The following is a 26,172-nucleotide window of genomic DNA, read 5'->3' on the forward strand; positions in this document are numbered from 1 at the left end:
GCCCCGGCTATCAAAGGTCTCGTCAAGAGTGGATCCTCGGCGAAGTGGAGTTCCCACGTGACCTTTCGACAAAGTTTAAACTAAGCACGTCATTGGACAGTGTCCCGATGCGTGAGCCCTGCAACGGACTCGTCCGCGAAAGTTTGTTGAGCACTACGTCACGCCGAGCTGTGTGGAGAATGTCGCATGGCTCACGCCAGGTCATGGCTCACAGTGATGGGGCGATGCTAGAGCGGCGCTCGCCCATTGTATCTCCTCTGGTACAGACGGAGATGAGCGCCGAGGAAGCAGAATGGCACGCACACCGTAATTATGCAGTGGTGGTCGACGCCGGCTCCTCCGGTTCGCGCCTCATGGTCTATTCGTGGCGCGATGTGGAGTGGGAGCGCAGCGTGCGTACTGAGAAAAACCTCCCTTTGGACATTCTGCCGACGGTCGAGAAGGGGACGTGGGAGAATTCGGACCGAGAGTGGCAGGTGAAAGTTGAGCCTGGTCTCTCGTCGTTCGCAGGTCACACACACGACCTGCAAGCGTACCTGGAGGACCTCTTTTCGCACGTCCAGGCCGTGGTGCCCCCTGATGCATGGTCACGTACGCCGATCCACGTCCTTGCGACTGCCGGTATGCGCATGGTCCCTGTCGCCCGGCGGAAAGCGATCTTGCAAGAAACATGCCGTGTTTTGCGCACACTCCCTTTTTCGGTCCCTGACGAGAACGATGCAAACACCGTGGACTCTGACAGTGTGTGTGGCGGCCAAGTACGAGTGATCTCTGGCGAGGAAGAAGGCTTGTTTGGCTGGATTGCGATCAACTACCTCATGGACGGGTTCTCGACATCGAGCGCCGAGGTGCCTGCCGGCGATATTGCGTCCAAGGTGGGCAGCACGACGTATGGCTTCCTCGACATGGGCGGGGCCAGCACGCAAATCGCTTTTGAGCCGTCCCAAGAGGCGCTTGCGACGCCGACCAACGGCACGGAGCAGGCGTCCTCGCCACAGCAGAACGACCTCTTTGACGTCAATTTCCGGCGGCTGGACTCGTCGGTTGTCAAGCACCAGGTGTTTGTGACGACCTTTTTGGGATTCGGCACGAATGCGGCGCGCACACGCTACCTTGACGCCCTTGCAGCCGGGCACGAGGCGAGTACACCGCTCCCCGACCCCTGCCTGCCCAAGAACCTGCGCCTGGTGTCGGACGGAGCCGCGGTGATAGGAACCGGCTCGTTTTCCGAGTGCCTTGCGCTGCAGCAGCCGCTGCTGGACCGCGACGCAGAGTGCTCGCACCCTCCCTGTCTCTTCCACGGCGTGCATGTTCCCGCTATCGACTTTAAGAGCAACCAGTTTATTGGCGTGTCCGAGTACTGGTACAGCTCGCACGACGTCTTTAACCTGGGCGGCACCTATGACTACACGACCTACCAGAAAGCCGCACAGGACTTTTGCGCGGAAGAGTGGCCCGTGCTCGAGGCCAAGCTTTCGCAGAAGCACTACAAGGATCAGGTTACGCTCTCGCGCCTGCAGATGCAGTGTTTCAAGGCGGCGTGGGTCGTTACCGTTTTGCACGAAGGCCTGCGCCTGCCCCGTCTGGGCGACGCAAATGCGCGCCTCAATGCCACCGATCATGCTCAAGATGTCCCCGAGAAAGCCAACGACAAGAACCTGTTCCAGAGCGTGAATGATGTGCGTGGTCTCGGCGTGAGCTGGGCGCTTGGCAAGGCGATCCTCGAAGCGAGTACCGACATTCCCGCGGCGCCGTGTGCGTCGTGCGGCCTCACGATGCAAGAGCCCGAGCGTGGTGCGTTTGAAGCGGCCATGTCGCTGCGACCCACGACGCAGCTCTCCGATACCCCCTGGCTCGCAAGCATCCTGTTCCTGGCTACGTGCCTTGGCCTAGCTGTACTTGGCTATCGTTTTTTCGTACGCCGCCGCAGCGGCGCGTGGACGCCGCTGCCGACGAGCGATGGGAGCCGCCGCAGCGAGGCGTGGAACGACAAGATGGACGACGCGACGCACGCCGTCGTCATCCACGACGATGACGCGTGGAGCGACACGCCGGAAGCGAGTGATGGGCCGTCGCGCCCTCCCCGCCGGCACACGCGCCGCAAGTCGCACCGCAAAGGCATCTGGTCCAAGGTCGTCCACGGCACAGCGACGTACGCCTCGCGCCAGCTGCAGCGCGTCGTCGCTCGCGACGTCCTGCCCACGTCGCTGCGCGCCGACGAGCCGAGCGGGAGTCGGCGGCCGTCGGCGGTGCGCATCGTGCCGCACCGCCTGCGAGACGTGCAGTACGAGCAGCTTTCGCGCGACGGGTACCCCCGCGTCCCCGCGCCGTGGGCCACTGCTTTAATGAGCGGCTCGCGCTCACCGACGTCGCCCATGACCCCCGTCGCCCCCCTATCTCGGCCCGTGTCTCCCCACGGGCGCGCGTCGCGTGTGGCATCCCCCCACCCCGAACGCAGTGCAAGTACGCCTCCCGCGCGCACGCGCAATGCGGCTGTGGCCAGCGGCATCCTGTATAGTTCGCGCCCTCCTTCGCGCGGCCCCTCGCCCATGACACTGGACACACGGCGGACGTCCAACAGCAGTGCCGCTGCGCCCTCCCCCAGCTGGCTGGCGCCGCCCGACTCGCGCGTACGCTCACCGCTGGACGCACGCATGCGCTCGCCTACCGAGACCGTCCCCCGCTCGCCCGCCGGCGATTCGTTTGCGCCGTAGCAATGTATATTAAAACATGTTATGAACCTAGTAGGTCTATGCGCACGTTCCCCGCTGCGTCCACGCGATGGCGTCGTGGAGTGCGACGAACCCCGCGGGGCTCATTGCCGAGCACCTCAAGTCCCCCGATGATCTGTCCAAGATCACGGCGCTGCGGCGCAAGCTGACGCGCGAGCATGCTACGCTCTCTGCCAAGCTTAAAATGGGTGCCAAAGACCAGCTGGAAGCGACGCGGGAAGGACTGCTGCAGCTGCAGTCGACGCGTCGCGAGACGGCCGGCATCCACGAAGTCTTCTCGCAGATCGAGTCCATGTTCCAGGATGCGCCGCACGACGGCTCGTCGAAAGAGACGCGCGGCGCGCACAGTTTCCGCACGATCAGCGAGCTGTCGCAGGTCCGTCGCACGCTCGTGCAGACGACCGCGCTCTTGTCGAGGCTCGAGCAGCTGCCGAGCGACATCCAGATGCTCAGCCAGACGGTGCAGCAGTACCAGGCCGACTTGCTGGGCCCTGCGCCCGACCTCTTGTCGCTGCACTTTCACATGGTGCAGTGGGAGCGTTTCCGGAACGAGACGCTGCACCTTGCCGCCGGCAGCAGCAGCGACGTTCAGCAGCGGCTTGTGCAGATGCTTGCGCCGCTCGACACGCTCCTGGCTTCGTTCGGCACCTACCTCATGCTGCTCTGTGCCAACATTTTAAACCTGGTGCGCGTGCGGCAGCACGGCGTCGTGGTGCGCCTCATCAAGATCCTCGAGCGGGAGAACCGCGAGGACGAAAAAACGGCGGCGATCCGCCTCGCGAAGCGCGCCAACATTGAAGGCGCGGCGCGTTTCCGGAGCATTGCGACCTACGGCCACACCATCAAGCTCTACCGCCTAAAGCTCCAGGAAACGCTGCAGATCACTACGCAGCGGCGCCTGCAAGCGAGCTGGGACGCAGCCGAGGAGCCGACGCCGCTGGGCCTGTACGAGCAGGTGCAGTGGATCTACGACGACCTCGATTTGGTGCGCACGACGGTCGTGCCCCTCTTCCCCGAGGACTACCAGATCTACAAGACGTACGTGCAGACCTACCACAAAGCCCTCGGTGCAATCCTCCAAGAAAAGGTCGTGATCGAGGATGCCGGCGCGAACGATCTCTTGGAGCTGTACCACGTTGCGCAGCACCACCAAAACAAGCTCATGGAACCTGCGAAAGCGATCGACGAGGCGTGGCTGCAGCCTTCGCTGCTCGGCGGCCGCGAAGAAAACATCATGGGCGACTACCTGGCGCTGCTCACGCGCAAGATTGACGAATGGACTGCGACACTGATGCACGACGAAATCACCGCGTTTGTCACCCGCGAGTCTGCGCCGGAAGAGGGCGGCAACGGCATGTACATCCTCTCGTCCTGCGTCATTCTTTTCCGCATGGTCAACCAGCAGATGGACACGGCGGTGCACGCCGGCGATCCCGAGCTGCTTGTGCGTGTGATCGACCACTCGTGCACTGTAATGCGCAACTGCCAGGCGTCCTGGCTCCAGATCCTCCAGCAAGAGTACAAGAAGCAGACGGCGGCCAAGCGCCCGGAAGATGTCAAGGGCGGTCTGGTGGAGTACATTATTGCGCTCGCCAACGACCAGCTTGCGAGCGCGGACCAGTGTGAGGTGCTTGCTGCGCGCCTCGAGTCGCTGGTCGCGCCGCAGTACAAGGCCCATGTGCGCGAAAACATCGACAATACCCTCAACGGCTTCCTGGACATTTCCAAGCACTGCATCCAGCTCCTGGTGGAGATTGTGCTGTTTGACCTGCGTCCTGCGTTCCGCGATCTCTTCACGTTCCCCGCGTGGTACGTCGAAGGGACCACGACGACCATCGTCGAGACGGTGCGCGACTATGCGATCGACTACGCGGCGCGCCTCGAGCCGAACCTGTTCGACGTGCTGTCCGACGACCTCGTGACGCGCCTGCTCACCGCTTACCTCACGACGCTGCGCCGCTCGGCGCGTCTGCGTATGCCCAAGGCCGCTGAGCGCTTTTTGGGCGACGTCACCGAGCTCGGCCAGCTCATATCCTCGATCCGGTCGCACGAAGAGGCGACGCAGCGCACCGAGGTGCTGCACATGATGTACGTCTCCCCACTGACCCAGCCATGCGATCCTCTCGTCGTCGCCTACAATGGTCTTTTTGCCATACTGGACCTTTGCCAAGGCCCACGGCCCGAATCTCGCTTTCCTCGAAGCGCTGCTGCGTGCGCGCGACGACATGGAAAAGGCCGACGTCGCTTCGCTCATGGAGAGCGCCAAGCGCAAGGTGAAGCAGGAAGGCATGCCCGACATCCCCGAGAGTGGCCCGACGATCATGAGCGCCGTGTCGCAGACGCAGTCGGGCGGCCTGCTCAGCGCATCACTCCTCGGCAACTGGGCCGCGAGCGGCGCCGGAGAAGGCATTGCGTGGAGCACCCTGGCGCAGAGCGCGCAAAACTACCTCGGCGCGGCCGGATGGCGGGGCGCGCAAACGTAGCGAAATGCATGCGCCTTGCGCTTTTGTAAAAATAGCAACTACGTCTTTTGCACCAGCGAAGCCATTACGCCGGAAGAAGCAGGCCGGTATACCGGTGTACAGTGGCTTACTCGGTGACGTGAAGATGCTCGATCTGCTCCGCCGCCTCGTCGCGGCCCTGCTCCCAGCCGGTGGGCATGTAGGAGGTCATGTCGAGAGCGCCGTCGTCGTCGTCGTCGTCGTCGTCGCCGAACATTTCGGGGTTCAGCGCGAACATTTCACGGCCACTGAGGCCAGCCATCTTGTTGGCCTGCGCCTGGGTCGCCTTCTTCTGGCGCTGCGCCTCCTCCTCGGCGTCCTTCTTGTCCTGGCGCTCCTTCTTCCACTTGGTAAAGGACTCGCGCGTGACCGGCGTGAGGTTCGAGCCGAGTTTGTACCGCGCAGACTCGAGGAACTCTTCCAGAGAAATCTCGTTCTCCTTCTCGAGCGCCTCCCGTGCCTTGCGCTCCGACTTCAGCACGAAGCCCGGCGGGAGACAGTGGCGGTACATGCACTTTTCACCGCCGTTGGGGCACTCCCAGAACCAGCCATACTTGCCGTCCTCGACGGCCTGGATGAAGAACTTGCACACCTTATCCGTCGTCGTGCGGGGGTTGCCGTGCTTCATGTTGATGACCTTGTTCAGCCGCTCCTGGTCCCACTTGTCCATCGTGTCGTTCTTCTTATCATCGTCGTCCTTCTGGTCACGCGTGTCGGTGTAGAGGTCCTTCTTTTGCTGTTTGCGCTGTGCGTCTTCCGAGTGCGCAAATTTGCACCGTGCGGCGCTCTTATCACAGCGCCCTGCCTTCCAGAACGCACAGGTCATGCTCTTGGGGTCCACACCAAACGGCACACGGGGCTGCACGATCGGCGGGCCCTCGGCCTTGAGCATCTTTTCTGCCTCGGCCTTGATGCGCTTCTCCTCCTCCTTCTTCTTTTGCTTGGCGAGCGCTTCGCGGTTCAGACCAGCCTGCTGCTGCTGCTGCTGAATAATTTTGACCTGCTGCTGGGCCTTGGCACCCTTCTTGTTCTTCATACCGAACGTCTGTGTGAGCCAAGCAACGTACCTTGTCGACCGTGACCTTGGGGGCGCCGCCGCCCCCACCGCCGCCTTTCTTGGGTGGCATCTTTTGTCGTCAGGGTTCAAGGGAAAAGGTGTCGGCCGACAGAGAAGGGGTGGTGGCGACCCCTCCACTTTGCCCCGTGGCCCTCGATGCTGTCGCGCGCGCCGCACGCCGCGCAGGAGATGCCGCACGAGGAGGCGGGCGAGGTGGCCGGCCTGCCGGACTGGGCGAACCGCATCACACACCCTGTTCTTGCCGAGGTCGTTCCGCGCGAAGAGTACGCCGAACAGGAGGCAAACGAGGCAGAAGAAGCGCAGGAAGAAGGCCTCGAAGCCGAGAGCGACTCGACCGAGAAGGGCGAGGACGAAAAGCAGCTTGCAGCGAACCCCTCTGAAAAAGAGCACCTCTTTGACGACATTTCCATCTCGTCCGGCGAGCCCGAGCCCGAGCCGGTCGAGCCGGCGGCGACGGGCGAGCTGACGCTCGCTGCCATCTTTGCGCCGCACCTGCCCTGGACGCGCCGCGCGCTGCTGCTGACAGCTTCGATCGCAGTAAACGTCGGCCTGCCGTTCATCAACGGCGTCTTTCTTGGCTTTGGCGAAATTTTCGCGCGTGCGTTTATCGCGCCGTGGATCGGGCTGGCGCCGCCCCTACTGAACTACAACCGGTACTCGCCGTCGCCTGCCGACGTGCCCCCGTTGTCTAGCATACCCCCCGGCGGCCTGCGGTCCTGGGCCAAAGGACTGGCGGAGCGTGAAGAGAAGGACGAGTAGATTAGGCAGCATGATCCGTACCTGTGCACTCCCAGAATGCCAGCAGATCCGGCGTCGTCTCATTCGCGGAGCTCGGCTGCTCGCGCTGCAGGTCGACCCACTCCCCGTACCAGTTGCGGGGCTGGGACCGGGTCGCGAAGCACTCTTCCCAGGACCACGGGAGGATCGGCAGCGTGGCCTCGTCCACTTGCGACTGGTCGACGGGGTAGTCGACTTGCCGCAGCCCATACCCGATCGTGCTCGGCTCGCAGGCATAGGCAAGGACGTGCAGGAACTGCGTACGGGACAAGGCGCGTACCTCGTCCAGATGGTCTAGCACGACGCCGCGCAGCTCGAGGGGGAGGCGCAGCAGCGGAAAGGTGCCGCGTGCCTCTCCGCCTGCGTCGCGGGCTTTGCACCCTGCAATGCGCGCGGCGGCGAGCACCTTAGCCGCGCTTTTTCGTGTCGCGATCCGATCCTCTTCGTTCGCCTCGAGCTGGTTGGTAAGCAGCACGGGCCAGTTGGACGGCGTCAAAAGCGACGAGGCCTCCCAGTCGAACGCGGGCTCCTCGTCGTTGAGCGGCGCAGAGAGCGAGTCGATGCCGGTCGAAAAGAGGTCGAGGTGCATCACGCTGCGGTTCGGCGCGAGCGCATCCAGAGTCGATAGTGGCAGCGTGCTCTCTTGGCCGAGCGTGCACGCGACGCGCGAGCCGATAATCGCGTGCGCAATCGTACGCACGCCCGCCCACCCAAACTGGTTACCGTTGAGGTGCAGCCGTTCGAGGCCGCGGCACGCGACCGGGTCGCTGAGGAAGCATGCAATGCTGCGTGCGGCGGCGGTGCCGTGCTGCGCCTCGGGCGACTCGCCGTCGACAAACATATTCACGCTGAGGCACAGCGTCTTGAGCGTCGTTCCTGTGCGGGGCAGTGCGTCGAAAAAGGCCGCGAGGCCTGCGTCGCCGAGGCAGTTTGCGGTAATGTTGAGCGCACGCAGCGAAGAAGTCCCGACGGCGCGTGCAAAGCGCCGGATCTCGTCGAGGCACTGTGCCTGGGGCGCATTGGAGCACAGCTCGTTGCCCTGCAGTTCGAGGCTCGACAGTGTGCCATTGTGCTCGACGGCCGCCGTGAGCCCACTCTTGTCGAATGACGTGAGCTGGTTCGACGAGAGGTCCAGCGCACGGATCCCCGGGTCGACCAGCACGCCGCCTGCGCTTGGGATGCGCTCGCTGCGCTCGCCTGGGCGGAGCCTGCGCCACTGATTTTGTTTTTCGAGCCCTTGGAGGAAGCGTGCGCAGCCCCCGTCCAGCATCTCTGCAAAGGAAACAGTCAGCGTCGTTACGCTGTGCGACTCGTGCGTCAGGCGCTCCAGCATCTCGGATACCGGCACCTCCTCCCCATGATACGAGACATGGTGCATCGCGCGCAAGATGCCCGTGCGCTCCACGTTGCTGACTCAGCGATTTTCCGGGTTTTCGTTTCACGATGGATGCAACGGTAGTCGGTGTGCTTGGCGGCGGCCAGCTCGGGCGCATGTTTGCCGAGGCGGCCAGCCGTCTGAATGTGACGGTGCGCTTTTTGGATGTGGGCGACAACACGCCCGCAAAGCAGATCACCAATGTCCCTGCCTCGGTCGGCGGCGCGCAGCACGTCGACGGCGCCTTTTCCGATGCGGCCAAGATCGCAGAGCTTGCGGAGCAGGTCGACGTGCTTACCGTCGAAATCGAGCATGTGGATGCGGACGAGCTGCAGTCTGTGCTGGACCGCGGCCTCGTGCGTGCGGTGCACCCCGCACCGGCGACGATCAAGCTGATCCAGGACAAGTACGCCCAAAAGGTGCACCTGCAGGAGCGCGAGCTGCCGGTCGTCGAATTCGTCGCGGTCGAGAACGGCGATGTACAGGCGGCGGTCGACCGCTTTGGCCTTCCCCTGATGCTCAAGTCGCGGACGCAGGCCTACGACGGCAAGGGCAACTTTACCCTGCGCTCTGCCGACGAGATCCCCGCCGCGCTCGAAGCGCTCGGCGGCAACACGCGTCCCCTCTACGCGGAAAAGTGGGCGCCGTTTGCAAAGGAGGTCGCGGTGATGGTCGTGCGCAGCGTCAACGGCGATGTCCGTGCCTACACGGCGGTCGAGACCGTGCACGAGAACAGTATCTGCCACAGCGTCTATGCGCCCCTGCGCGATGCACTGCCCGGCCTCGACGCGCGTGCGCGCCATATTGCCGAGCAGGCCGTCGCGACGTTTAGCGGCGCCGGTATCTTTGGCGTCGAGATGTTCCTGATGCCGGATGGCGACCTGGTCATTAACGAGATTGCGCCTCGCCCGCACAACAGCGGTCACTACACTATGGAGGCGTCCGAGACGAGCCAGTTTGAGAACCACTTGCGTGCGGTGGTTGGCCTTCCCCTCGGCAGCACGGCGCTCAAGGTGCCTGCTGCGGCGATGCTCAACATCCTCGGCCTTGCGGACCTGAGCAAGGACAAGGACGCGATCGCCAAGACGTACGCAGCAGCGCGGCGCAGTCTCTCTGTGCCCGGCTGCACCGTGCACCTGTACGGCAAGGCGGGGTGCCGCCCCGGCCGCAAGATGGGCCACATCAACGTCGTCGGCACGTCGGATGCCGAGGTGCACGAGCGCATGGGCCTGCTGCTTGACGAACTTGCCCTCGCCCAGGAATCCGGCAAGATGGGCACGCCGTGGGACGCCGCGGCGGCCGACGCCCGTGCGAATGCGCCGGTGCCGCCCCCGAAGAAGTCGGCGGCCGACTTTTCGCACCCCCAGCCGCTGGTCGGCGTAATTATGGGCTCGGACAGCGATCTGCCCGTGATGCTGCCCGCCGCGCAGATGCTCAAGCAGTTCGAGGTGCCGTTTGAGCTGACGATTGTCAGTGCGCACCGCACGCCCGACCGCATGCGCACTTATGCGAACGACGCGCGGGCGCGTGGCATGCGTATCATCATCGCCGGTGCGGGCGGTGCCGCGCACCTGCCCGGCATGGTCGCCGCGCAGACGCCGCTCCCTGTGATCGGTGTGCCGGTCAAAGGCAGCACGCTCGACGGCGTCGACTCGCTGCACAGCATCGTCCAAATGCCGCGTGGCGTGCCTGTGGCGACGGTCGCGATCAACAACAGCATGAATGCGGGCCTCCTGGCCATCCGCATGCTCGGCACCGGCATCCCGGCCTACCTCGACAAGATGCAGGCGTACATGGGCGAGATGAAGGACGGCGTCCTGCAAAAGGTCGAGCGCCTCCACACCGAGGGCTGGAACTACACGCTGCCGGGCAAGTAAGCGAGCTTGGCACACGTGATTTGTAGCGTAAATGAACGAGTCAGGGTCTTGACAATCTGCTTTTCTCGATGAGCGCACAGAGCCGTCTGTTTGCGCTTGCGTCGCACTTTGCGCCCAAGAGCGTCGAAGAGTACGACTATGTGATTGTTGGCGGTGGCACCGCCGGCTGCGTACTTGCGAACCGCCTCACGGAGGATGCAGGCGTCTCGGTCGCGGTCATCGAGGGCGGCGGCAGCGATGAGAAGGAGGACCGGTACGTAGACGGACTGACGCAGTGTCCTCAACCTCCGCCGCTGGCTCGAACTCCTGGGGAGTGATCTGGACTACGGTTACACTACGACTGAGCAGCCGCGCGGCAACTCGCACATCCAGCACTCGCGCGCCAAGGTGCTGGGCGGCTGCTCGTCGCACAACACGCTCATCTCCTTCTTCCCTTTTAACGCGGACCTGGACAAGTGGCGCGACCACCACGGGTGCCCGGACTGGGGCGCAAGCTCGCTCCAGCCGTACGGCACGCGCCTCAAGATGAACATCACACCGATTGCGCCGCAGCAGCGCAACCACGTCGTGCGCGACTGGGTCGAGGCGAGCAGCGCGGCGACCGGCGCGCCGGTCATGGAGGACATGAACGCACAGATTGCGTACCGCGGCGGCTTTTCGTCGGCAGTCGGCTTCTTCAACATCTCGTACGACCCCTACAGCGGCTACCGCAGCAGCGCGAGCACGGCGTACATGCACCCTATCATGCCGCGCGGCGCGACGCCGCGCAAAAACCTGCACCTCTACTTGCACACATGGGTAGACCGCCTGGCGTTTGACGAGGCGGAGCCGACGCGCGTGCGCGGCGTGCACGCCGTCACAGCCACCGGCCAGCGCAAGATGATCCGTGCGCGCCGCGAGGTGATCCTATCGGGCGGCGCGTTTGACACGCCGCGTCTGCTCCTCCTCTCCGGTGTGGGTCCCAAGGAGGACCTCGAAAAGGTCGGCATTGCGTGCCGCCACAATTTGCCTGGCGTCGGACTGAACCTCAACGACCACCCCGAGTCGATTATCCTGTGGGAGACGCGCGACACGCCCAAGGAGACGGTCATGTCGTCCGATGCGGGTCTCTTTGTGCGTGCGCTGCCGCCGGACGCGGAGCCGGTGCCGCACCCCGGTCCGGACCTCATGTTCCACATCTACCAGGTGCCGTTTGTAGAAAACACCGAGCGCCTCGGCTTCGACGTGCCGAAGCACGCTATCTGCATGACGCCGAACGCGATGCGCTCGCGCGGCCGCGGCAAACTCTCGCTCGCGAGCTCAAACCCGAAGGACAAGCCGCTGATTGACTTCAAGTACTTCCAGGACCCCGACCACTACGACGAGCGCCTGTTTGTCGAGGGCATCAAAATCGCTCGCAAGGTCGCCGAGCAGGCGCCATTTGCGCAGCACCTCGTACGCGAGATCGCGCCGGGCCCCGAGTGCCAGACCGACGAGCAGATCTCGGAGTACGCGCGCAAGGCTGCGCACACCGTGTACCACCCTGCCGGCACCTGCCGCATGGGCACGCCGCCCGCGTACCGCGCGGGCAACGCCGACGCCGACACGGTCGTCGTCGACCAAAAGAACCTGCGCGTCGTTGGCCTGCAAGGCTTGCGCGTGTGCGACGCGAGTGTGCTGCCCACCATTCCGTCTGTGAACCCCATGCTGACGATCCTCATGATCGCCGAGCGCAGCGCCGAGATCATCCGCAACGATGGATGGGTGAACGGCAAGCGTAAAGTGTACTTTGGATAGATTACTAGTATACAACTACACTTTGCGCCAGACTTCAGAGCCGAGCGCGAGAAGTAGATTGAAGGCATCGTCTCGGTGGGACATGTTGGCAAGGTGCAGGGAGTTTTTGTTCCGCCGCGAAATCTTCATTCCGTTGCTGCTCCAGAGGAACAAGCGCAGCGAGTTGGTCTTGCGCAGGCCCACCACGTCGTCAAAGCGCGTCACATAATGCTTTCCGGAGCTGCCCACCACATGTACAGGCGAGAAATAGAGATGGGTGGTCGTCACAATCAAATGGCCGGGGACACCATGGTGCTGGCACAGGAAACTGCCCAGGCGCTTCTTGCTCATCGGCGCCTGGTTCGCGATCGGTGTCTTGGGCTCCGATTCGTCGCGACGCACAGCATGGGTTTGCGAAGAATCCAGGCTCGCAAAGCCGTCGAGCATCGGCTGGGGCGGCGTGCCAGCCGCACTGGGGTCGTTGGCATTGTGCTGCAGCCACTCTTGATAGTTCAGATGGCGCTGGCGCAGGAGCTGCACCGCGTACTGCGCATCGGTCGGCGAGCCAAGCACAAGCCACCACAGGGGGTTCAGGGGGCGGCGATAGCGGGGATAGTGCTCCTGCAGCGGCATCAGCGCAAAGAAGGAGAAGCCAATCGCAAAGAGCACCGTCTTGACCACGGTGTGCGCCGAACAGAACGTGACAAACGCAGCAGAGAGCGACAAGAGGACCACGGTGCGCTTGCTTGTCGCGGGGTTACGCCACAGCAAAATGTTCTTGATCTTCTCGTGGTAGTCGGCCACGTCCCCGGTCGCGACCTGCGACACGACACCGTAGGTGTTCTGCCAGCGCTTGTAAATGTCCAGAATGTCTAGACGACTGCTGCGCTTCAGGCGCTCCGCCAGGCGGTTCGCATCCATACCACGGTGCATGCGCTCCTGCACACGCTGGTGCAGGTACGACTCGTCCGGCGGGAGGAAGCGGAACTGCAGCACATGGTAGATCAACATCACAAAGAACGCCGTAAAGAGCAAATCAGTGTACCACAAAACAAAGTAGATCATCGCCGCGGCCGCCGTACGCGTCGGGTCCTCCCACGAGTACATACGGCGCAGGTACGTCAGCAGTTGCTCCCAGAACGGTGCAATGATATAAAGACGCTCGACGTGCGAGCGCGCACGGGTTTCGCTGTACTTGGTCACCGGCGCGTCGTCCAAGTCGTTCGGCGCGTATCGTTCGATAAAGGCAAGGATATAGGCAATACAAAACGCCACACCATCCACATGGTCCTCTTTCGAGGGGATCTTGGTGGTGTGCGTCGACACACGCGCCCGTTTGAGGGTCGGGCCCTCGGCGCCGGAGTTTGGCGCACTTTCGTACTGGTCCGAATCGTCCACCGGCGAGCAGACGGTCGTCGTGACCTCCGGTTTGTGGAGCAGGCCCTCTACAATGCCTTGCAGAGGACCATCCAACTCAACATGGTCTTCGTCGTGCTTGTCGAGGATCTCACCAGCCGAATTGGAACGCTTTAGCGACGTACCCGCACTCGGTTCCATAACGCAGTGCCCCGTCAGGCGGTTGTGGCGCTCGCCAGGCGTCGTACACGCCGACATTGGCTCCGGCGGCGCACCACTCGGCTGCAGCTGCTGCAGACCACGGTCAATGTGCATCAGCAGTTTGGAACGCTTGTGCGGATCGAGCTGCGCCAGCGCCGCCTGCTCGGAGTCCTCTTCCGTATTCTCATCGTCTTCGTCTGACGAGTACGCAAAGTCGTCCCACTGCGGCATGCGCGAAAAGTGCTGCGTGCTGCCCAGCAGGCGGACTTCGCGCGTATGCCGCGAAAAGTTTTGCAAGAACGTCTTGATTTCGACTTCGTCGAGCTCTTGCAGCGTCTTGCTCAGCGACTGCGAGTGGGGCGCGCTGGGATGCAGCTCAGGCGCGCCATTTGCCGCCGAGGCAATCGGCGACTCGGACGCACTGATGAGGTTCCATGTATCGTGTCGAGGAAGGGTATCACGATCACTGCCATCGCGCGGATGCTGCTTTCCGCGGCGGTTGTACGCACGAGAAAACGGGTGCGCAAGGGGCGTGCCGCTGTGCCAGTTTCTCTTCTTGTTCATGCGGTGGGTGGGGTAGGAGAAGTAGTCTTCGCGCGCCGCGCCGTTTGCCTCGTCGTCCCCAGGCGAGTCGAGTTCGACTTCCGACTCGATAAACGGGAACTCGGTGTCGGTATTCACACCTTCTGAGGCAGAGCCGTGCCCATCCCGGTGGTGCCCGTGAAAGCGGTGGCGCATGTTGGGCTCGAGATGATCGCCTTCCCATGACCAACCGGACAGGGCAGGGACGTGATGTGTGAAGAACGACAGCCACGACTCATGCTGCGGGCAGTCAGATGCGTCATGGCCTGTCGGAAACTGTCCAGGCGCACGCAGCTCGTCCGAATGATAGCCTTTCGCCACACTGTCTTCGTCCGGCGACGGTGGCGAGGGCCGCGAAACGGCCTCTGGTGGCGGTGCCACTGGCGCCTCTACCGGATCAAAAGCCAGAGAGTGTGGCGTCTGGACCTCGGGCGGTGCGAACGGCAGCGCCTTCTCGGTGGGGGGTGGGAGCGACCGAATCGATGGGACCGAGGTTGGTGGTGTGTCGTCGCTGTTCACTAGACTTTGACGCCGCGAAAAAGTGTCCGACGGCGTGCTGCGTCCGTTTCGTGACCAGTAGCGAGAAAGGGGACGATCTGCGGACGTGGATGCACCTTTCGAGCTCGCGTTGGGCGCGTTGGCCCCAGGCTTGATGTGGAGCTTATCCATCAAGTTGCCCATCGAGAGCTTGGTGCCTCTGCGCTTTAAATTGGAGCGCTGTGGCGGTGGATCCATCGTGAATGGTTATGCGCCCTGGAACGATCGGACGTGCACTCGGCAGGGCAATGCGCTAGCCGGGAGGTACGGTCGATCACACCTGTCAGACGAACAAATTCGTTAATAGTCACGCGGCCCTTTAAAAAGCGCTCGTGCGCCCTGTCGGCGCGTGAAACGTGCAGCCGGGCGGACCCGCGATCAGGTCACTACGAACAGCCTTAATATTTTGCCCGACGCGCCACTTTTCCCGCGCATCGGGAAATCGGGCATCCGGTGCCGTGATTGGGCGGGCCCAACAGGGTCGCTACGCCCGGTCGGACCGCGCGGAGTTCCTGGGACGGCGGCGTCGCGATGTGCCGCGGCGTGTCCGGGCGCACCGGCGAATAGAGACGGGGTATAGATGAAATAGATGAAAAGGGAGAGGCAATAGGGCCAAAGAGTTTACTTGGCAGGCTCTGTTGCGAGGCAGTGCCGAGCTTGGCAGCGCAGGGATGGCGAAGGAGTGGTGCAGTGATACTTGTTTGAAATGATTCAACTCACGCGGGCGCTTGATGGCCTGTCGATACGCCCCCGCGTGCACCGCAAGCGTTGGAAGGACTATACGAGCTGGCCCTACGGACTACGCCATACCTAACCCAACGCTCCGCTTGCCGCGCTTGTTCTCCCCACCAGCGGACCCTTAGGTTCCACGTGTCGCGCTGCGCGCACGCATCGCTACTACCTGGAATGACTGCGGCACATATACCCCAAGTATACGAGACTATGTCACGCTCCATCACACTTAACAAGAGAGAACGCATGGAAAACAGGGGCATGCCAAACAAGCTTGCGCTTAAGCGCGACGCTTGAGGTTGGTGCTGAGCTGTAGGGTAAGTCGTTCCGTTTTGGTACATACCCATTCGAGACCCTCGTAGAGACCGTCACCGCTGGTAGCGCAGGTGGCCTGGATGAACCTGGTGTTAGAATAAACAAATTTAAAACCAACGTACCACTGGCGCTGACGCAGGCTGTGAAGACCGAGCTTGTCGGTGATCTCGGCAGCGTTCATGGCGTTGGGCAGGTCCTGCTTGTTGGCAAAGACCAGGAGGAGAGCATCACGGAGCTCGTCCTCGTTGAGCATGCGCTGCAGCTCCTCGCGGGCCTCGGGGATACGCTCGCGGTCGTTCGAGTCGACCACGAAGATGATACCCTGGGTGTTCTGGAAGTCTGATGTGAGCTACTCGAGCACGTACAGTGGCGCCACAGGGGACGGATCTTGTCCTGTCCACCGACATCCCACACGGTGAACGAGATGTTCTTGTACTCGACAGTCTCGACGTTGAAACCTGATCGTTAGTATCGCCCCAAAACATGCTCAATACGTACCAATCGTCGGGATGGTAGTAACGATTTCACCGAGCTTGAGCTTATACAGGATAGTGGTCTTACCCGCGGCATCCAATCCAACCATCAGGATGCCTAGAAAAGGTTAGTATTCCGCCCCACAGCATGGTATCCTAAAACGTACGCATTTCCTTCTTGCCAAAGAGGCCAGACAACAGTCGCGACACGGACAATCCCATCTTGATTCTACGCGCAGTGGTCCAAGTAACTCGAGTGGACGGCGGTCGGAAAACGACGACGCGCTCCGTGTGCCTCGTGCCAGTGTTTGGTTGGCCTAGTAGGTCGTGTTAGATCCGGCGCAATGCCCTAAGCCTGCGCTGGCGGTGCCGCAGCTGCCATGTGGCTTGCTGAGCAAATACCGCGCGGCGCGCCGGCCTGGTTTTCCTTACTCTCCGTTCTGCTATACCAAGTCGGCGCGTCTGCTGGTGGCTCGTCGACATGGACGCGGAACTAGAGGAAGAAAGGGGGGCCACTAATGCATGCCGAGGGGTCTCTTACCCATGCTCGGGGCGCTTCGCTGCCTCCCTACATGTCAGAATGGGCGCCGTGTCCGTGGCTGCGCAAGGTACCATTCCCGTTCGAGGGCGTGCAGCCGCGTACGGCGCGCCGGCGTGAGCGGTGCTGGGCTTGGTGGTATGGGCGGTACTTGTGTGGCTGCACGCACTGCGTCGACGCGCTGCTGGAGCTCGACAGCGTAGGGTAGGAGCCATGGATCGTGTGGCGTGCCGCACGAGGCCCGACCCGCGTCGGCGAGGGCCAGAGTCGTCGAGGCGCGCGAGTGCTCTACGCCGCTCTCCACAACAATCCGCTCGCGCTCGCGCTCGATCCGTACACAGATAGACTGCAAGGCCGGGCGCCGCTTTTCAATCCGCAGCACATAGTCGCTTACGTGCCCGGGCGGCGCGGCAAACACGGTGCAGATCGCGCGCGATCCTGGGTGGGTTCGTGACGCGTGGGCGCTCGCCCGCGTGTCGGTCCAGCAGGCGACCGGCGTATGCGCATGGAGCCGCAGGAGCCACTGGACGCCGAGGCGGAAGTACGAAGCAGCCCAACTCGGGACCTCGCCTGCACACCTCTCCTCTGTCTCTCTTTCGGGAATAGCCGCGTCCGGCGCGAGCCTACGTGCTACGCCGAATGCGCGCGGCACGATGCGGACGTACGTCCATCCTACGTCGTGCGTCCCCCTTCTATGCGATGCGATGGTAAGCACATGGTGCAGATCTATCTCGATGAATCCATTCGGAATCGCCTGGTGCGTCGGCGCGACCTCGTCCCACGCCGCGAGCGCGAGCTGCCGCCCGACGAGCGCGGCGTGCGTCCACATCGTGGCCGTGCGAGTTCACGTGACAGTGTTGTTGCGACACGATGCCGCCCAAAAAAGGGGCCGGCAAGCCGGCGCTGTCGGAGGAGCAGATCGAGTACATCCTCGCCAACTTTGACCTTGAGTGTATGTCGCAATGCTAATGCAGCGGAGAAAATGCTTTCCGAGCTCAAAAATTCTGCGGACCGCCAGCTGACGGTCGCGCGCGAGCAGATGGAGGCGCGGCTGCACAAGATCCCTCCGGACGTGCGGAATATCACGCTGCAAGCCTACTATGACATGCACGCGGACACGGCGGGGTCCGAGCGTGGGCGCCAGCTCCCCCCCCTCGCGATGGCGAGTCTGCCGAACGGCAAGGCATGAAATACAACTATGGCCTAGCGGCGAGGCGGTCCGCGTTTCCGCTGCTGGGGGAAGACGACGGGGACCTTGAGGCGCCAGCGCTTGACTTGCTGCGTGACGACCTGGTCGTCGTCGACCTCGTGCTGTGTCTTTTGTGACGTGGTGCATCCCAGCGAGCGGAAGAGGTCGCTGACTCTGCGGTGAGCTCCTGTATACTAGCATACGTACCGTTGTGTAGGCACACTCAGTTCCTGCGCTAGAGGCTGTGGAGCGACGCTGAACTCGTCCAGGTGCAGCGCGAGCACCAGGATATGAGCAAAGAGCTTGGTCTCGGTCGTCGCCGTCATCACCGGTCTGGGTTAGGCAGGAAACGTACTTTTGCGATCCGCGCGCTTTCTCGGCAAAGCGTGACAAGAGGTCGTCCATCAGGACCTCCTTCTCGCGGTCCGGCACGCGCATCTTTTGTGCAAGCAGCATGCCGCTTTCGTCGCCGCTCTTGCCGATGCTGCGCGCGTTGCGACGGAAGGACAGGAGGAGCGCCAGGTAGTAGCCCACGCGGACCAGCTCGGCGGCCTTGGACGCCGCGCCGTCGTTCTGTGCGGTTTGCACCACACTCCAGAGGCGCGGAAGGAGCCACGGCGAGGGCTGCGGAAGCATGCGCAGCGCCTTGCTGAGCTCCGACTGCGACTGGCAGGCAAGCAGCGCCTTGGTACCGAGCGCCTTGCGCACCGTCGGCGGCAGGAGCGTGTCGAGCGCGTACACGTCGGCGGGGTCCTCTGCATCGACATTCGCCTGGGGCAGCGCGCGGCTCGCGTTGAGCGCCGCCGCGAGCTCGCTCTCGGTCGGCAGGCTCGCGACCGACTCGTCGATGCCGCTCGCAACGTGCTCGAGCACGCTGTCCATATTCTCCGTGTTGACCTTCATCCGGTCCATGTTGCGCGCGGCCTGCTTCTGCTTCTTGTTGCCGAACGCCTCGCCCAGGTCGCGGCGCGCCCGCGAGTAGTCGAGGCCGTCGGCGGCGCTGCGCAGCGCCGATGCGCTCACGTCCGCCAGCGCCTTGACCGACCGGTTGAGCGTAAAGACAGGCACCGCACGCAGCGTTACCTGCTGCGTCTTTTTGTCGTACACACCGAGCAGATACTCGCCCGAGTAGCCACGCGTGTCGCGGCGCAGCGCCGGCGGAGCGCTCGACGATGCGCCGAGGTCCCAGTTGGTCGAGAGGTACTGCACCGTCGGCGTCTCGCCCGTGACAAGCAGGCCATCCTTCATGGTCGCCGCGCCGTTGTCCTCGCCGCTGTCCGAGGCGTGGTACAGAGAAAAGTCGGTCGAGGTCCCTGGCTGGAACTCGCCAAAGGAGGCGAGGACCGTGCCGAGCGGCGCGTCCTTATCCTGCACATGCACCACCGCCTTGCCGCTATCCGAATTTTCCTGCGTCTTGGCCTTCTTCTTCGCGGAGGTATCCATCTCGGCGTCCTTTGCACGGCGCTTCGACGAGCCGTCCTTGGCACCTGCCATCGTCGCGAAACGAGCCCGGCGCAATTTTTTGTCGCTGAGTCAGCTCCTCCACTGTCTCTGACGATGAGCCTGGCGCGACTGCTTCCCCGCGCGGCGCTGCGTGCGCCGTGCGTGCCGCGCGTGCCGCTGCGTGCCCTGAGCACGGCGGTGAACAAGGATGAAGGAAGGGGCGCGCTGATGCGTGTGCTTTCCGACTCGATCAAGGCGACCGGCCCGCTGACCGTGCCGACGTACATGCAGGCCTGCCTGACGAACCCCGATTATGGCTACTACGCCGGCAAGATGCACGACGAGGTGCACGGGATCCTGGGTGCACGCGGCGACTTTATCACCTCGCCCGAGATCAGCCAGGTCTTTGGCGAGCTGCTCGCCGTCTTTTTCGTGTCGCGCTGGCAGGCGGCCGGCATGCCGCGCAATGTGCGCATCGTCGAGCTGGGCCCCGGCCGCGGCACGCTGCTGAGCGATATGCTGCACACCTTTTCCGCGTTCCCCGAGATGATGTCGGCGATCAAGACGCTCGAGATGGTCGAGGCGTCGCCGTCGCTCCTCGCGCAGCAGGAACAATCGATCTCGGCGACGCTCCAGCGCCACAGCAAGAAGCTTGTCTCGCCCGCGACGCCCCTTGCCGAGCTCGGCGAGAACGAGATGCGTGCAGAGTGGTTCCCATCGTACCATGGCGTGAATGTCGACCCCGACGCGTGGACCATCGTTGTTGCGCACGAGTTCTTTGACGCCCTGCCCATCCACATCTTTGAGAAGAAGCTCGAGGGGTGGCGCGAGGTCTTGGTCGACATTGAGACCGACGCGAACAAGTCCGGCGTCACGGTCCTCAAAGCTTCTGACCTCGCCAAGCCAAAGAAGGACGACGAGCCCCGTCTGCGCTTTGTCGTGTCCCCCGGCGCGACGCCTTGGTCGCAGCTCCTTGCGGCCAAGAACGAGCGCTTCCGCAACCTGCAGCCCGGCCAGCGCGTCGAGGTGAGCCCGTTGAGCTGGGCGGTGGCCCGCCGCATCGGCGAGTGGGTCTCGGGCTACGATGCGCTAAAGGTCAAGAACGACGGCAGCGCCGAGGAGCTCACCGACGAGCAAAAGAAGGAGCGTGCGCGCCCCTCGCAGGGCGGCTGTGCGCTGGTCGTCGACTACGGTGCGGCGCGTTTCTTTAGCGACAGTTTCCGTGGCTTCCGCGACCACAAGATTGTGAGTCCGCTGGAGCTGCCCGGCCAGTCGGACCTGACGGCGAACGTCGATTTTTCCTTCCTGCAGTCGGCAATTGCCACGACGGATGCCGCGTCGCACGGTCCCATGACGCAGCGCGACTTTCTCGGCAGCCTCGGGCTGGGCCTCCGTGTAAAGAAGCTCGTCGAGGACAATGGGCCGTCGCGCGCCAAGGACATTGAACAGGCCGCGTCGCGCCTCATCGACAGCACCGGCATGGGCACGCAGTACCAGGTGATGTGCATCGAAGCCGCGCAGGCATCACACGCTGGCGAGCGCGAAAACCAAGAAGTCTATCCCTTTTTGTAGTCGGAGTCGTAGCACGCTATGAATACATACGCACTCCACCTATGCCTCGGTGGCAGGCGCCGCCTCGGCAGTCTCGTCGGCGTCCTGTGCAGGGCGCGCCTGGCCCTTGTTGCCGTTCTGGCCCTTGCCGCGGCGGCCGTCGGCACCCTGCGGCGGGTGCGCGCGGCGGTCCATGGCCTGCGCCAGGGCCGAGGTGCGGAAGGTGATGCCGCGCGTCTTGTCGATCACCGACTGGTATACGATCGGCCGCGGCTGGTTCATGCGCACGACGCCCTCCTTGAAATCGATCTTGGCGTCGGTCTTGGTATCGCAGATGAGCGTCACGATCCACTTCTCGCCGTCCTCCTTGGACATGTTGAGGCGCTTGGAGAGGTCGGCAATGTCGACGTTCTGGTGGATGCGGCAGTACACCTCGCTCACGAGGAAGCGCGCATTCTCCACGAACTCGTCGGCGTGCTCCTGCAGGAAAAAGTCCTGCTTGGCGACCTGCTCGGCCTTGGCGAGCTCCTCCTGCGCACGGTCAAAGTCGAGCTCGAGGTAGAGGTGGTGGAAGAAGTCGACAAAGGGATCAGGCTTGAGGCGGTACGACTCCATCTGGATCACCTTGGAGAGCTCACGCAGCGCCGCCTGGGTCGTCAGCTTCGTCGTAGACGAGGTGTTGCTGTGCTGGCCCGCAGGGTTGCCGCTCGTCTCCACGACGTAACCGCGGGTCACCTGTCGCCGCGTGATGACGAGCGCGACGACCAGGTAGCGCAGCAGCCAGTAGCACGACATCTGGATCGTGGCGAGGTACGCGGGGCTCAAAAAGAGCTCAACGAGCTTGACGCGGCCCGCGGGGTGGTTGAAGAAGACAAACAGGCTCCAGTGCAGGAGCCAGATGCGCTTCTGCAGGATCTCCTCGTGCGCGACCTCTTTTCCGGCACCCGACACGGCCGAGGTCGTGGCGCGCTGCGCATCAATGTGCTCGCGCAGCAGACGCACGTCCTCCATCGCGCGCTCCCACTCACCCGTGAGCGTGTCGCAGGCGAGCTTGCCCCACAGCGACGAGGCCGTGAGCTTGTTGTCGGTCGCGAGCACGCGGTAGTGGTATAGGTACGAGGATGCCTCCTTGTAGTTGCCGCACGAGTAGTGGAAGTGGCCATAGTGGTAAAGTGCGTCGATCTGCTCAAGCGTCAGCTTGTAGTTCTGCTGGAGCCACTCGAGGTTCAGCGCCTTGTCCTGCTTCAGCGCGTTGGCCACGTTGGGGTCCTCGATGACCGAGAGCACCTTTTCGGCCTCCTTCTCCAGCGCGGCATTCTTGGCGATCAGCTGGTCGCGACGCTCCAGCACCTCCTTCGGCTCAGCCTCGTTGGGGCAGGCCTGCTTGTGGAATTGCAGCGTGTAGTCCACCATGTTGGTGAGCTTCGCAAGGTCGTACTGCGCCTTGGCAAGGTCCTTGCTGTCAAAGAGATCGGTTGAGCTCAGGTGCGACAGCAAAGGGAACCCAAGGTGGGGGTCCAGGTACGCAAGCAGCGTTTGAGTGAGATCATATTGTGCTGTCATCGTGGGCAGCACTCCGGTCGCAGCGTCCGGATCGTCACGAAAAGCTCCGCGGCAAAACCGACGCCGGCCCTTTTCTTCCAAAGAAAAGGGGCCTAGTAGGCCGCGGGCATGTAACACGTGATGCGCGCCAGCGAAATTTTCCAGCGCCGCCACGGCGCCGCGACGCAGGGGTGGGGCAGCAGCGCTGGAGGTGGATCGGCTTGGTGGATGGGCGTGCGGCGTGCGTACGGCAGCGAGAGGCAATGGATCGCAAGGTCTTGCAGTATCGTAACTATCGCCGCCACCGTGCCAGGCGCGGCACGCTACGTAACTATCTATCGGACAAATATCTGACACTGAATGGACTTGGCAAGTGCCGTAGGAAAGCAGTCGCCTAGTACAGCATAGAGCAACATAGAATCACACTGGGCATTTACAATGCACATGGCACACACAATACTCGATACGCAACACTTCCGCCTCACACACAAACAACCCCTTTGCCATCCCTCGCCCACGAAACTCTCGCGGTCCATTTGGAGAAACACAGGTATGCGTTCACAGCTGTGTGAATTTTGACCACTACGTGGCTAATGTGACAGGAACGTTAACGAGTCCATTAGTGACCGGCGCGGCGCTGCTCGGCAATGGTGTTGGTGAGGATCTCCATCTTACTAACGGTCAGCACTTTCGACACAGATATACGTACGCCTTCGCACGGCGCATGGTACCGACACGGCGCTTGATGAACTTACGCGCGCGCTTGTCCTGAATGGTCAGCAAGCTGTTCTCACAGTGCGCGCACTGCAATACACACCTTCGAGTTACGGATGAGCTCCATGGCGCGGCGCTCGTACGGCGCAAAGCCAGTGACCTCGCGGACAATGCTCCGGATGGTCTTGACGCGCTCGCTGGCGACGCCCTTCTTGGCGACACGCTTCTGCGCGGGCACGCGGCGCTCGGTCTGGTGACCGCGGTTGATACCCCAAACGAGACCTGCACATTGTTAGCATCCATGCTCTCTCACTGTGAAGAGTACGTACCAGAGCGGGGGACGCCTGCCTTGTGAGCCGGGTTCGAAGAGCTGCCCATCTTGACTTGACGGTTGGTGTAGGAGAGAGCCGGCGGCGCTCTCTTCGACAAGGCATCCCTGCCTGAAAAATATCACGTGATGGACTACATTTCGAGAGTGCTTACTAAAAAGGCCGTGCGCGGCCACTCCACACCAACCATGCCCCTCGCCCCGCTGCGCGCGCCGCCGGCGTTTGCCGCGCCGGAAGAGCACGCAGAGATGCAGGCGTCGACGCCTGCCTCGTTTGAGAAAATCCCGCCGGCGCTCATTGCCGAGCTGTCGGACGTTGTGGTCAAACTACAGCCCGTGCCACAAGTGCTGTGCGACGGCGAGGCACCCGACAGCCTCGTCCTCGCCGGGCGCGTGTGGGTGACGGAGGAGAGTCTCTCGTTCCTGCCAAACGCGTCCGAGTATGCAGGATTCCAGGTGTCTTACCCCCTGATTGCGCTGCACGCAGTGTCGCGCTCTGTGCCCGAGGACGTCGCGACGAGCGTGCCGAATGGCGACGCGTACCACGCGGACGCGTGCATCTACTGCCAGCTCGACGACCACCCGGAGCAGGACGACGAGGAGGACGAAGAGAACGTATGCGAGCTGTGGCTTGTAGTGCGCGATGCCGAGACACGTACGTCGCAGTGCTAACCCAGTCGACAAGCTCTTTGAGTCGCTCTCATACTGTGCCGCGCTCCATCCTTCGCTGGGCGCACAGGATGGCGATGATTCCGGCAACCCATTTGCAGGCATCGCGCCGTTTGGATCGGGATCGGACAAGGACACGGGAAGGGTGAGATCGGACTGGCAGACGCCAGACGCTCGGTACCAGCCGTACTAGCGTCTGCATAGACAGCAGCTTACACACTACAGAAACGCAAGGCCCCCGTGCCGTCCAACACGCTGATGTTTGCAAATCTGCCTCCGGCCTTTTTTACGTCCGAGGCGCTCGAGACGCAGCTGCAAGAGCTGCTGTATACCTATGGCCCCGTGGTAGACTGGACACCGCTGCCTGCGTTCGGGCGGGGCATTGCCGTGTTTGAGCGTGCGGACGACGCGGCGCGCGTAAAGCGCGCGCTCGACCGCCTGCTCCTCTTGTACGAGGACGGAAGTGAGCACGTCCACACGGGTGATACACCGGCGAGTGGAAACGACGAGTAGGTTGACTTGCTGACGCAGCGTGTTGCGTGTGTACTTCTGCGTAGACACGCCGCTGATCCTCTTGCCGGACGGCGAGTACGTGATTGCGCGCTCGGTCGATGCATACAAGCAGTACCTCGAACCGCCCGAGCCCGAGCGCGAGTTCCTCATCAGTCCCCCAGGCTCGCCGCCGGTGGGCTGGGAGCCGCGCTTGGAGGACGGGCCGAACAAGGAGACGCTCGCGCAGGACCTCATCGAGGCGCTGCACAAGCTGAACCAGGCGCCCGAGGCGGAGCCGGAGCACCTCGCCGCGGGCGAGCATGTGATCCTCTCTCCAAGCACCAAGGCGAGCGGCGCGCCGGGCGTGACGGTGCACGCGACCGACTCGCATGCGCCGACCTCTGCGCCACCCGCGCCGATCTCGTCGGTGAAGGCCACAGCCGATAGCCTGCTGGGCACTGCGCGGCCGGCAATGCAGCCGACGGCGCGCCCGCCTATGTAGATGTGTACGATACTATGATATTACTCGTCATCGACCGTTGTGGACTTCGCCCCCTCCTTCTCGGGCACACTCTCCTCGTGCTGCTCCGCCAAGGGCTCCTCCTCGTACGGAGGTGCCTGGCCGGCCTGTGTGCGGTGGCTCGAGTTGGGATACGCGGCACGCAGGAATGCGCTCTCGTCAAAGTCCTCGGCCGTCTCAATCACCTCGTACATCGCCGAGGCCGCCTCGGGGGCCGGCACCTTGCCCAGGAGGAGGTCCATCGCAGGGATGGGCTGCCCGTAGAACTCGCGGTTGGCATCCTTGCGCTCCATAAGCACAGTGCCTTCGAGCGAGATGCCCGCGTACAGACCCTTGCTGCGCGAGTAGGAAAACATCGGCGCCATATGACCAACCGACACCATGCCCGAGCTGCCGCGGCCGATCGGGCCCGCTGCCGCGCTCATGTTGCCACCGAACGTGAGGTTGCCCGCAAGGCCGAACGAGCGCACGGCCTCCTCCGTGTTCATCACAATCACAAACTCGGTGAGGTCCGCGCCGATCTGCCAGCCGAGACCGACACCGCCGGTGACGATGCACGTCGGTGCCGACCACGAGCCGTCCGGGAGGCGCGCGGTCACGACACCGCTGCCTGCCTTTCCGGACCAACCCATCCCGGCCTTGACCACGGTAAAGATTGCCAGGCCCTTGGCACGCATCAGCACGCGCTTCGGGATGGAGCTCATGATCGTATCGGGGTGACTCGGGTCCGCGAGGAAGTTCTTCAGGATCTTGGCCGCACGGTTGCACTCACTCGGCAGGCTGAATCCAGTCTGGAGCTGCGCACTTGCATTCTGCGCATACATACCGGCCTGTTGACCGGCGCGGCGCGCCGCCGCCTTCAGCTCGTCAAAGTTGGGCATCGTCGGGAACAAAC

General features: G+C 63.0%; 16 protein-coding genes across 16 annotated transcripts; 8 read left to right on the forward strand and 8 right to left on the reverse strand.

Moving 5' to 3' along the window:
• Window positions 1-272: 272 nt before the first annotated feature.
• YND1 (apyrase) lies at window positions 273-2,714 on the forward strand (the record flags this gene model as incomplete). The annotated part of the gene is made up of 1 exon (XM_060265350.1): window positions 273-2,714. One exon carries the CDS (start codon window positions 273-275, stop codon window positions 2,712-2,714), a length of 2,442 nt encoding a protein of 813 aa, XP_060121333.1.
• A 67-nt stretch (window positions 2,715-2,781) lies between these two features.
• On the forward strand, window positions 2,782-5,215 carry SEC6 (SNARE-binding exocyst subunit S6; the record flags this gene model as incomplete). Its single annotated transcript, XM_060265351.1, has 2 exons — window positions 2,782-4,820; window positions 4,843-5,215. 2 exons carry the CDS (start codon window positions 2,782-2,784, stop codon window positions 5,213-5,215), a joined length of 2,412 nt encoding a protein of 803 aa, XP_060121334.1.
• A 106-nt stretch (window positions 5,216-5,321) lies between these two features.
• On the reverse strand, window positions 5,322-6,360 carry TMA46 (Translation machinery-associated protein 46; the record flags this gene model as incomplete). Its single annotated transcript, XM_060265352.1, has 2 exons — window positions 5,322-6,278; window positions 6,301-6,360. The coding sequence occupies 2 exons, from the start codon at window positions 6,358-6,360 to the stop codon at window positions 5,322-5,324; spliced, it is 1,017 nt and encodes a 338-aa protein (XP_060121335.1).
• An 86-nt stretch (window positions 6,361-6,446) lies between these two features.
• On the forward strand, window positions 6,447-7,070 carry MJAP1_001392 (uncharacterized protein; the record flags this gene model as incomplete). The annotated part of the gene is made up of 1 exon (XM_060265353.1): window positions 6,447-7,070. The coding sequence occupies one exon, from the start codon at window positions 6,447-6,449 to the stop codon at window positions 7,068-7,070; it is 624 nt and encodes a 207-aa protein (XP_060121336.1).
• Window position 7,071: 1 nt separating this feature from the next.
• MJAP1_001393 (uncharacterized protein) lies at window positions 7,072-8,466 on the reverse strand (the record flags this gene model as incomplete). The annotated part of the gene is made up of 1 exon (XM_060265354.1): window positions 7,072-8,466. The coding sequence occupies one exon, from the start codon at window positions 8,464-8,466 to the stop codon at window positions 7,072-7,074; it is 1,395 nt and encodes a 464-aa protein (XP_060121337.1).
• A 65-nt stretch (window positions 8,467-8,531) lies between these two features.
• Window positions 8,532-10,340, forward strand: ADE2 (phosphoribosylaminoimidazole carboxylase; the record flags this gene model as incomplete). Its single annotated transcript, XM_060265355.1, has 1 exon — window positions 8,532-10,340. One exon carries the CDS (start codon window positions 8,532-8,534, stop codon window positions 10,338-10,340), a length of 1,809 nt encoding a protein of 602 aa, XP_060121338.1.
• A 68-nt stretch (window positions 10,341-10,408) lies between these two features.
• Window positions 10,409-12,116, forward strand: MJAP1_001395 (uncharacterized protein; the record flags this gene model as incomplete). The annotated part of the gene is made up of 2 exons (XM_060265356.1): window positions 10,409-10,593; window positions 10,616-12,116. 2 exons carry the CDS (start codon window positions 10,409-10,411, stop codon window positions 12,114-12,116), a joined length of 1,686 nt encoding a protein of 561 aa, XP_060121339.1.
• Window positions 12,117-12,131: 15 nt separating this feature from the next.
• MJAP1_001396 (uncharacterized protein) lies at window positions 12,132-14,969 on the reverse strand (the record flags this gene model as incomplete). Its single annotated transcript, XM_060265357.1, has 2 exons — window positions 12,132-14,757; window positions 14,839-14,969. 2 exons carry the CDS (start codon window positions 14,967-14,969, stop codon window positions 12,132-12,134), a joined length of 2,757 nt encoding a protein of 918 aa, XP_060121340.1.
• An 814-nt stretch (window positions 14,970-15,783) lies between these two features.
• MJAP1_001397 (uncharacterized protein) lies at window positions 15,784-17,658 on the reverse strand (the record flags this gene model as incomplete). Its single annotated transcript, XM_060265358.1, has 8 exons — window positions 15,784-15,813; window positions 15,847-15,877; window positions 15,941-16,157; window positions 16,184-16,276; window positions 16,317-16,409; window positions 16,459-16,520; window positions 16,833-16,859; window positions 17,495-17,658. 8 exons carry the CDS (start codon window positions 17,656-17,658, stop codon window positions 15,784-15,786), a joined length of 717 nt encoding a protein of 238 aa, XP_060121341.1.
• Window positions 17,659-17,699: 41 nt separating this feature from the next.
• MJAP1_001398 (uncharacterized protein) lies at window positions 17,700-18,018 on the forward strand (the record flags this gene model as incomplete). Its single annotated transcript, XM_060265359.1, has 2 exons — window positions 17,700-17,781; window positions 17,804-18,018. The coding sequence occupies 2 exons, from the start codon at window positions 17,700-17,702 to the stop codon at window positions 18,016-18,018; spliced, it is 297 nt and encodes a 98-aa protein (XP_060121342.1).
• A 14-nt stretch (window positions 18,019-18,032) lies between these two features.
• On the reverse strand, window positions 18,033-19,512 carry RPA49 (DNA-directed RNA polymerase I subunit rpa49; the record flags this gene model as incomplete). The annotated part of the gene is made up of 3 exons (XM_060265360.1): window positions 18,033-18,146; window positions 18,222-18,351; window positions 18,374-19,512. The coding sequence occupies 3 exons, from the start codon at window positions 19,510-19,512 to the stop codon at window positions 18,033-18,035; spliced, it is 1,383 nt and encodes a 460-aa protein (XP_060121343.1).
• Window positions 19,513-19,575: 63 nt separating this feature from the next.
• On the forward strand, window positions 19,576-21,033 carry MJAP1_001400 (uncharacterized protein; the record flags this gene model as incomplete). Its single annotated transcript, XM_060265361.1, has 1 exon — window positions 19,576-21,033. One exon carries the CDS (start codon window positions 19,576-19,578, stop codon window positions 21,031-21,033), a length of 1,458 nt encoding a protein of 485 aa, XP_060121344.1.
• A 39-nt stretch (window positions 21,034-21,072) lies between these two features.
• Window positions 21,073-22,575, reverse strand: INT6 (eukaryotic translation initiation factor 3 subunit E; the record flags this gene model as incomplete). The annotated part of the gene is made up of 1 exon (XM_060265362.1): window positions 21,073-22,575. One exon carries the CDS (start codon window positions 22,573-22,575, stop codon window positions 21,073-21,075), a length of 1,503 nt encoding a protein of 500 aa, XP_060121345.1.
• Window positions 22,576-23,173: 598 nt separating this feature from the next.
• rpl36 (ribosomal protein L36) lies at window positions 23,174-23,646 on the reverse strand (the record flags this gene model as incomplete). Its single annotated transcript, XM_060265363.1, has 4 exons — window positions 23,174-23,228; window positions 23,264-23,322; window positions 23,372-23,550; window positions 23,598-23,646. The coding sequence occupies 4 exons, from the start codon at window positions 23,644-23,646 to the stop codon at window positions 23,174-23,176; spliced, it is 342 nt and encodes a 113-aa protein (XP_060121346.1).
• A 139-nt stretch (window positions 23,647-23,785) lies between these two features.
• MJAP1_001403 (uncharacterized protein) lies at window positions 23,786-25,259 on the forward strand (the record flags this gene model as incomplete). The annotated part of the gene is made up of 4 exons (XM_060265364.1): window positions 23,786-24,251; window positions 24,274-24,410; window positions 24,491-24,774; window positions 24,797-25,259. The coding sequence occupies 4 exons, from the start codon at window positions 23,786-23,788 to the stop codon at window positions 25,257-25,259; spliced, it is 1,350 nt and encodes a 449-aa protein (XP_060121347.1).
• A 20-nt stretch (window positions 25,260-25,279) lies between these two features.
• Window positions 25,280-26,158, reverse strand: MJAP1_001404 (uncharacterized protein; the record flags this gene model as incomplete). Its single annotated transcript, XM_060265365.1, has 1 exon — window positions 25,280-26,158. One exon carries the CDS (start codon window positions 26,156-26,158, stop codon window positions 25,280-25,282), a length of 879 nt encoding a protein of 292 aa, XP_060121348.1.
• Window positions 26,159-26,172: the final 14 nt, after the last annotated feature.

This window comes from Malassezia japonica, chromosome 2 (assembly GCF_029542785.1).
Source record: "Malassezia japonica chromosome 2, complete sequence".
Taxonomy (NCBI): domain Eukaryota; kingdom Fungi; phylum Basidiomycota; class Malasseziomycetes; order Malasseziales; family Malasseziaceae; genus Malassezia; species Malassezia japonica.